This window comes from Marmota flaviventris, chromosome 14 (assembly GCF_047511675.1).
Source record: "Marmota flaviventris isolate mMarFla1 chromosome 14, mMarFla1.hap1, whole genome shotgun sequence".
Taxonomy (NCBI): Eukaryota; Metazoa; Chordata; class Mammalia; order Rodentia; family Sciuridae; genus Marmota; species Marmota flaviventris.
The window spans coordinates 76,331,948-76,342,069 of NC_092511.1; the positions used below are offsets into that span (position 1 = coordinate 76,331,948).

General features: G+C 36.3%; 1 protein-coding gene across 1 annotated transcript; it reads right to left on the reverse strand.

The window, feature by feature from the left end:
- Nucleotides 1-323: 323 nt before the first annotated feature.
- LOC114103272 (zinc finger protein 420-like) lies at nucleotides 324-3,852 on the reverse strand. The gene has a single exon (XM_034637354.2). It carries the CDS (start codon nucleotides 3,754-3,756, stop codon nucleotides 1,180-1,182), a length of 2,577 nt encoding a protein of 858 aa, XP_034493245.1. The 5' UTR covers nucleotides 3,757-3,852; the 3' UTR covers nucleotides 324-1,179.
- Nucleotides 3,853-10,122: the final 6,270 nt, after the last annotated feature.

Genomic DNA, 10,122 nt, shown 5'->3' on the forward strand with positions numbered 1-10,122 from the left:
ATAAAGAACTATGGGGCTTATTTTCATGTTTTTATACCTTATCTATAACTGTATCAATTTCTCCATAATTACAAACAGAAGAAATGAATATAGATCTGATTTATGAGAAAACTATTCTCCAAATAAGTTGCTATTTCTAAAAAGATTAATGGAGATATTTTAGTATGTTTTTATTATCTGTTATATGCAACCCTTAGTAAAGAGGAACAGTGTGATACCTCTGACATAATACCATGATTCAATACAAAACAATGTTAACACATTAACACTTTTTACTTTTATTTAGTAACAAAATCCATACATAATCTGAATAAAGTGTTTCAAAATCCACTGTAAAGTCTCAAAAATAAAGATTAACAACTCTCAGGAACAAGTCTTCTGATAAAAAGATCTATGTTAGGATTGTTTTCTCTAGTTTTCAAAAGTGAAGATATTGAGTAATTTTTGAGACAAGTTTTATACACTATTCTATGATTATTTGAGAGAATTTCTTTTTTATACTACATCAGCCAAGGATATTTAATAAATTTTACGCAAAAGTTAAAGGCAGGGCTGGGGCTGAAGCGCAGTGATAGAACACTTGCCTCAGAAGTGTGAGGCACTGGATTCAATCCTCAGTACCACATAAAAATGAATAAATAAAAATAAAGATGTTGTGTTCATCTACTACTAAAAACATTTTTTTTAAAGTTAAAGGCAATTCCTCATTTTCTTCTCACTTCAAGTTATGAGGTACAGATAAGGGCTTTGCCATATTTTAAAATATTTTCCAAGGGATTTATTCAGTATAGATATTTTGCTGTTATCAATTGGCCTTATATCTAAATATAAGGCATTTTATTTCAGGCAAATGTCTTTCTACATTTTCTATAGATATCAGGTTTCTAATGTTAAAGAATGTTTGAAATTTGAGAAAAGACTTGGACATGGTATTTAAATTGTTTAGGGTTTCTATGCATTATGAATTCTCCAGTGATAAGCAATGTTTGAGAAATTGCTGAGGTCTGCAACAGTTTTTACACTTGTATTATCTCTCCCCATTACTCAGTGCTTCAGTGAGTAAGGAATTAACAACTATAGACAGAGTGTCACATTTGGGTCTTTGTATAATTTCACTCTCCTATTATTCATGTAGTGTATAATAAGAGTTGAACCATTTTTAAAGTCTTTAGCAAAATATTAACATTTGCAGGACTTCTCTCTAGTATGAATTTTCTGATGTTCAGTAAGGTGTGGTCTTTGAGTAAAAATTTTTCCACATTCTTCACATGCGAAGGGCTTCTCTCCAGCATGAATTCTCTGATGTTGAGTAAGGTTTGAGCTTTGAGTAAAACTTTTCCCACATTCATTACATTTGAAGGGCTTCTCTCCAGTATGAATTTTCTGGTGTTGAGTAAGATGTGGTTTTTGAGTAAAACCTTTCCCACATTCTTCACATTTGTAGGGTTTCTCACCTGCATGAATTCTTTGGTGTTGAGTACGGTGTGAGCTTTGAGTAAAACCTTTGCCACACTCTTTACATTTGTAGGGCTTCTCTCCTGCATGAATTCTCTGGTGTCGAGTAAGGCATGTTTTTTGAGTAAAACTTTTTCCACATTCTTCACATTTGTAGGGCATCTCTCCAGTATGGATTCTCTGGTGTTGTGTAAAGTATGCTCTTTGATTAAAACCTTTGCCACATTCTTCACATTTATAGGGTTTCTCTCCTGCATGAATTCTCTGGTGTTGAGTAAGTTGTGAGCTTTGAGTAAAACTTTTCCCACAATCACTACATTTATAGGGCTTCTCTCCGGTATGAATTCTCTGGTGTTGAGTAAGGTATGCTCTTAGATTAAAAGCTTTCCCACACTCATTACATTTATAGGGCTTCTCTCCTGCATGAATTCTCTGGTGTTGAGTACGGTGTGAGCTTTGAGTAAAACCTTTTCCACACTCATTACATTTGTAGAGTTTCTCTCCTTCATGAATTCTTTGGTGTTGAGTAAGGCCTGAACTCTGAGGAAAACCTTTCCCACATTCATTACATTTGTAGGGCTTCTCTCCAGTGTGAATTTTCTGGTGTTGAGTAAGATGTGGTCTTTGAGTAAAACTTTTCCCACATTCTTCACATTTGTAGGGCTTCTCTCCTGCATGAATTTTCTGGTGCTGAGTAAGGTGTGATCTTTGGGTAAAATCTTTCCCACACCCTTCACATTTGTAGGGCTTCTCTCCTGCATGGATTCTCTGGTGTTGAGTAAGGCATGTTCTTTGAGTAAAACTTTTCCCACATTCTTTACATTTGTAGGGTGTCTCTCCTGTATGAATTCTCTGGTGTTGAGTAAGGGTTGAGCTTTGAGTAAAATCTTTCCCACACTCATTACATTTGTAGGGCTTCTCTCCGGTATGAATTCTCTGGTGTTTGGTAAGGGATGAATGATCCCTAAAAGCTTTGCTACATTCCTTACATTTGTAGGTCTTCTCTCCATGATGAATTCCCTGGTGTCGAGTAAGGTGTGCTCTTCGATTAAAAGCTTTGCCACATGTTTCACATTTGTAGGGCTTCTCTCCTGTATGAATTTTCTGATGTGTGGAAAAGGCTGAATGAGCATTAAAAGCTTTGCTACATTTCTTACATTTGTAGGGCTTCTCTCCACTATGAATTCTCCGGTGTTCAGTGAGGTGTGCTCTTCGATGAAAGCCTTTCCCACATTCTTCACATTTGTAGGGCTTCTCTCTAGTATGAAGTCTCTGGTGTTCAGAAAGGTATCCTCTTTTTGTTAAAACTTTCCCACATTCTTCACATTTGTAGGGATGCTTTCCAGTATGAAGTCTCTGATGCTTAATAAGGCTTGATCCGAAAGTAAAAGCTTTGCCACATGTCTCACATTTGTAGGGCTTCTCTCCTGTATGAATTCTCTGGTGTTTGGTAAAGGTTGAATGATCCTTAAAAGCTTTGTTACATTCCTGACATTTATAGGGCTTCTCTCCTGCATGAATTCTCTGGTGTTTAGTAAGATATACTTTTTGAGTAAAACATTTCCCACATTGTTCACATCTGTGGGGCTTCTCTCCTGTATGAATACTTTGGTGTTGAGTTAGGACTAAAAAATTCTTAAAAACTTTTTCACATTCCTTACATTTGTAGGTTTCCTCATTGCTATGCCATCTCAGGTGTTTAGAAAGGGTTGAGCAATTATTAAAGGATTTGCCACATTCTTCACATTTGTAGGGTTTCTCTCCACTATGAGTTCTGTGGTGTTTAACAGGGGGAGGTCCTAGATTAAAAGTTTTGCCACATTCTTTAAATTTGCAGTGTTGATCACTGCTATGGTACTTGTGTTTAGAAAGGGGTGAGCAACTCCATGTTTGGACACATTCCTTAAATTTAGGGGGCTCCCTTCCAGGATAAGCTCCACTGTATTGAGGAAGGCTAGCCGTTGGGTTAGAAGCTCTCTCACATTCCTCACATTTGCAAGGCACCTCTTGGCCCTGAGTACTTGGATGGATCATCAGCTTTGAGCACTGAGGAAAGGCGTTTCCACATTCATCATCTCTGTAAGAGTTCTGTGCACAATGGCCACATTGATGTTCTCTCATATTGCAACCAGAGCTGGAGTTCTTCTGTGTTTTGCTACATTTGTAATTGTTTTCTCCAATGTAAGTACACTGGCTTCTTAGAATAGAGACCTGGATGAAGGTGTTGCTTGTTTCATTACATGTGTTACACACTTTCCAGTAATCTATATCTGAATTTTGATTAAGCAGTAATGAGTACATTGGGGCCTTCCCACAATCATTAAAAGTGTATGTTTGGGAACAAGAAGGAACTTTTTGTTCATTGCAGAATAATGGACAGTTTGTAAAGAAACTTTCAAAATGATCTCTTTTAGAAACTTGTCCTTCAGTTATGCATTGAATATTTTTCTGAGCTGTTAAATGTTCTTGAGGTCTGTTGATGGTAAAATTTTCATTATGCATAGTCAGTACTAATTTGTCTTGTCCTTTATAATATGATTTCTGACCTTCACTCTTACCTACATAGTCTCCATTTTTTTGTTGTTGTAAATAGTCGAGGTTACAATATCCATATCTTCTCTTTATCACTTTCTTCAATAAATGTTCTAAGCCAGGCTCTGGTGATATTTCCTGAATATGATGAGAGATCATGGCTGAAATAAATAACAATTACTTTACATATTATACTTGAAATATCTCTTGCTAATACAACATGAAATTATAGCAGTCAGGACATTGGCAGGGTGGTAGAATAGTAACATTAAAGGCCATAGTTACTCTGTAAATATATAGACTAAATAACAATGGATAGACAAAATTACTTTGTGAGAATTACCCAAACCATGGTGAGCGTTCACAGTATTCACCATGAGTATATCATTAAGAAGAATAATGTGGTAGAGAAAAGAAAAGTGTAGTAGTTTTATCCACTACAGGTCTTCTCCTTGAGAATATACCATTGTACAATTAGGAAAAATCCACCCACTACCTTCTTCTCTCTCAATAGAAAAAGGATAATGTGACCCTTGAACAGTTCTGGCTTTTTTTGGAATTGTCTGAAAACCACTTTCTGTTATCATGACACAGACCTGGATGTAAGAGAGATTTTGGATAACAATAACACAAATATTCAAAAGAGGGTAAAGAGCCTCTGATCTCTCATTAGAGATTTAGACAAACCTTTGTAATGGTAAACACACACACACACACACACACACACACACACAATGTCAGTGTTACCTGGATAAATTTACTACATGGTGATCAAGACAAATGACTTGATTTAATTTTTATAATTTTGTTCATTTACTGATTCACTTCATTAACAAATTCAATGTCATTTATTTACTAAATATTTCATGGTATTTTTAAATTTTTTTAAAAATAATTTAAAATAATTATTTCATATAATTATCATGTTACTGCTTACAAAACACTGCATTCATTCTATAACCCTTTGTCAAGAATACAGTACATTAGCTGGTATAGTGACACAAGCCTGGAATTCCCACAACTCAGGAGGCTGAGGTAGGAGGATCTCAAGTTTCAAACCATCTGCAATAATAGAGTAAGGCCATAAGCAAGTTAGAAAGACCCCATTTCAAACTGAAAAATATAAGAGGGCTGGGGACGTGGCTCAGTAGTGCTTTGGGGTTCAATACTTGGTAACTCTCCCAAAAAAGAATATAATACATGATACTCACTATGTAGTACAATACAACTTTTGACTTTCTGATACCCATTAAAATAATATTTTGCAGACTTTGGCCAACATTCTCCAAAACACAGCAGTAGCTGGTAACCATCTTACTCTGCACTTTTGGTTTCCACATGTGAGTCAGATGAGGCTGTGACAGGGTATTTCAATGAATAAGTATATAAGTTATATTAAAGAAACTGCTTTATGACACTAATATATTACAATGCCTTCACCTAGTGTTCTCCATGAATGTGCAGATTTTTGAGACACCCCCAATAGTGGAAATGCTGTCAAATCACACTCACCCTCACAAGGAAAAGTGTTTGGGTTGTTAATTTGAATGTACTGGAATATCACCACAGAAGAAGGAGGAGACTAAAGAAGTTGAATACATGCTAAACATAGGGCATTACCTGTCCTTCTAGGACAGCAAAGGAAATAAACTTAAGCTTCTGGAAAACCATTTCTGTGGCATGATAATTTTTCCACCAACATTTGGAAGTTTGGTTTCTTCCTTGATCTTTGGACCTCTCACCTACATCATCTGATTCATGAATTTCTATCCATCTGGGTACATGACTCAGGGCTCTCTCCTTTGCTCCAGAGGAAGGTGCTCAAATACTATCTAGATAATAAGATGTGTTCATTGGAAAATGAAATGATTACTTGTTGGGATTCTCCCTGTGACTACTGATGCTTCTATTCTGGTACCATAAAGGGAATAAATTAGACTTCAACATGTAGGTCACATCATTCCATATCACTGAATTACTGTAAGTACCACTAATCTAAAGTGAAGGGTATATATCAACCCAAGAAAGGGAGAAATGAAGGACTGAAAGAAATGGCAGTAACATTTTCTTCTCTGTAACAAAAACTGCCCAAGCCTTTCTTCATCTTGAAAGCAAGAATCTGAGACTCATTCATGAAGAGCAGAAGTGTCCAATAGATATTCATCAAGGGAAGGAAATTGTACAATTAGGAATTCTGATTAATTAGGAATTCTGAAGAGAAGCTCTGCTCACCCAGGAAGACCAGGTTTCTGTAGGTCTCCAGCATCACATCTCTGTATAAATTCCGCTGAGCAGGCTCCAGGCATTCCCATTCCTCTTCAGAGAAATCAATGGCCACGTCCCTGAATGTCAACAGTTCCTAAAATAAGAATAGGTCAGTTAACAGCACATTGACCATTTGATAATTCACAGAGCTTGTAAGCTGACTGAAGATGAAATGAGAGTTAGCAGACCTGGCTCTCAAATAAGTGAGTCACTTTAATTATTCAGGAAAATACTTTGAAACACAGTGATATTCTCTATTATCTAACTCAGAGGAAAGAATGTCATAAGTTTGAAAAAAGTATATATACTACAATTACATAAAAAGTAAAATTAAGGCATTATATTATAGTACTATACACTTTAATTCCAATTTATATAGAATAAGATAAATCATCTATTTCTCAGAAGAGAAAGTTATAATGAGTAAGAAGGATGGTTCTCAAATTTTAAATGCACAGCCACAAATCAACGATTTACTAAAATACAGACCCTAGTTCAGTGGGTGTGAGATTGGACATGGTTTTCTGAATATGTAGCAATGATTCCAATTTAGTGATCCTAGTGCCAGTGGTCTAAGAGAAACTCTTCAATAGCAGTGAGGTAGACCACTATAAGAAAAAAAACATTGAAGGATCTGAGTTCAAGTATTTTAAGAGATTTATGTACTTTATTAAAATAACAACTATCAATGACAATCCTTTTTGAACATTTCAAATATATTCGATCTCACTCTAAATATTTTCCATGTCTTAATGCAGATAACCAGAAGAATGTGATGGCAGTAATTGTATCAATCTTTTATGACATTTGCCAAACCCTGGTAAAAAATGGTAGATCCTGATTTTTACCCAAGTTTATTTGAGTTGCAATTCAGAAAAAAAAAAATGCGGGGGAACATTAAAGTCGAGATGAAATGGGAATGTTAAAAGAATTTTCAGAGTAAGGCAATGATCATAAATGAGAAGAGTAATGCAAACATGTTAAGAAGAAACAAGATCAGATTGATCAAATGATATTTAAGTTTCATGTAGAGACACATAGAAATGTCAACTTTATACACTGAACCAATAGACAATTTTTCACGCAAATGAAAATAAGTTACTTATGAAATATAAATCAATTTGGGGTGGATGCTATTTTAAAAGACACTATTGAGATACACATATGTAACGATAGAGAATAAAATAAGATCCACACTGTTCATTTTTTCCCTGTGAATCAAAATTTATTTTGAGGTACTTTATAATTTTCAGGCACTTGGAAAGATATAATTTTTTCCATTTATGGAAAATGCAAGGAGATTATGAGGTGCATGTCTGTGAGCTGCAGGTGGAATAAAATGAAAGCCTGTGGTCTACTTCAGAACCTCCAGCAATAAAGTATCCCTGGTAAACCAAAGGCAGAGGCTGCATTCCCCAAAGCAAAACACAAAGAAAAATTACTAAGAAAGTAGAGTTTCTGTATCAAATATGATGGTTTATGTAGATTATTAAGAAAAAGTCTATCACTACACATGAAGACAAAGAGACAAAAATTACTGTATGGGGAAAATCTGGCAGATAGCATTTATACAAAGCAAATAAGGATAAAATAGCTATAATAGAATAAATTGTTACCATGTGCCAATCGACATAAAAGGACACATCATTAGTGGCCAAATCAAAACTAAATGATATAATAGGGTATTTCAGTAGACTTTCCTTGGCATTCTAGTGATTGAGTCTCTTCTAATTATTCTGTTCTTTCAGGATGTACTAAGGGATAATGAATGAGCGTTTCATTAACTCTTGTGCATTTATAGATGATGGAGCATCCAGATGGAACATAAACAAAGCATGGTACACTTCTTCAGCAATATCTAATGACTCATACATACATCCCCAGTGGGAATCTAGGACCCCAAAACATTCTGATATCCATTTATCAAATCCTGTCAATCCTGCAGGTCATATATGCCTGGCCTGGTTTAGGTGAAAGTGTAAGAACAAAGGCCCCAGCCTAGGGGGTATATCTGGGCATATATATTTAAAGAGTTACAGTTGACTATTCTAAGAAGAAAAGAAAGCACAGTGGCTAAAACATGTAAAGCACAAACCTGAAATGTAGAAATATAAAGGTCTACCCATTCCAAATATAAGGTAGTTTAAAAGGAAAATGCAAAGCCATCCCTTACCTGGGCTACACACCTGGAAACCAACTACATCTTCCTCCTCCTTCTCTAGGCTTCCTTCTCAGAAGTGACTGCCTACAATTCAAACCCATATCTGGAAAACATGAGTCTCAAGAAACAAAAAACATGGTTCCCAAGGACCTTCTTTTGTAGGCTCAAGATTTACTTAATAACACGTCACTGAGCTTTGACCTCTCTGCTTCCCAATTTTACTCATTTAGTTTTGAATGAGAAAGGACCCACAACTCAATTGGAAAAAGTATTCACACTCAGTGGGATTTTGTTTTGCAGTAGGGATTGAATCCAGGGACTATATATAGATTTACCACTGAGCAACATCCATAGCCCATTTTATTTTTTATTTTAAGACATGGTGTCCCTAATTTGTGAAGGCTGATCTCAAACATAAAATCCTCCTGCACTAGCCTCCTGAGTAGCTGGCATCTCAGGCATGTACCACCCACCATGCTGGCCAAACTCAGTGTTTATGTCTACAGGAGGCAACAAATGTATAAAGCACTTACATTCATACCTCAAGAGGAATAGCAAAAGCAAGAATTTTTTTCAAAAAATATGTAAGAGTTCTGTGTTTGGGATTGGGGTCTCTGACAAACTTCATGATTGTGGCATGCTTGGTGATTGGGTAGTTTGTGTGCAAAGACACAAAATGCTTGGCTGCTAGGAAGTTTCTGTGCTAGGAATGCCTAGCTACTAGGAAACTCCTGTGCAAAAGCACAGGATGCCTGGCTGAGTGTTCTTCATGAGGAAACTGTTTCCCACACTTGGAATGCCCAGCAGTTTCCCCTTGAACCTACTAAGATAACTATGCAGGCGCACTATCTAGTTTCTATAGTGATGTTCTTGGAGAAAAGGGCTCTGTGACTGTATTAACCTAGACCTTAGCTCAGTTAGCTAGCACTCGTGGTTAAAGGAATACTAAGTTACAATGTGGTCACGGTAATGGCGGGCTAGGTAACTTGCGAGATAATAAACATGGCTGCTGGGAGGAGCAGCCCCTTCTCTTCTTGCACATGAGAAACCCACAAAGAACACTTTGGGAGAAGAAGAAAGGCAAATAAAACATTTAATTAAAATAACATAAGGCTGAACTCCTTTTCTAAAATCCAACTGTATCCTGTGGCTTTGAATATATTTTCTCTTGTTCGAAACTCTACTAATAAAATACATTTTAAAGCTAGGGAAAAGTTGAAGCTGAAATAAGAAATCTTTTGAAGGTGATGAGCCCAGGAATTGCAAAGCTGACTGTAATATAGACATGTCAGACCCAAGGTTAAAGTCAAGACAGCCTGACATTTTGGACATTCTCCCATTCCTATTCTTACACACTGAAGTACACTGTGGATTCTTATACACCCTGAAGTGTGTGGGTATTCTTTGAACTCTGGGATATTCTCCTTGTATTCACAACTCAGAGAAAATACAGAGAGGAGAATAATTTGTGTTTCCCCCTCAACACTATGATCCAATTTGTAGGCCAACAAAATCTTCATGCAATGAAGGTTATGGCAAACACATTCAAGTTCCAAGGGGTTACAGATATAGACAAAATAGAAAAAATGAGATGCCGCTAAACCCCAAGTCAACCAGTTTTCCCCCAAGTCTCCACTCCAATCTCTTCCCTCTGGGAAGAGATAATCAGGAGTCTGATGGTCTACAGACATTCTAAGAGAAATACCCCT

Excerpts from the sequence above, each read along its gene's own strand:
- LOC114103272 (XM_034637354.2), bottom strand. The coding sequence starts at position 3,756 with ATGTACTCATTACTGCTTAATCAAAATTCAGATATAGATTACTGGAAA.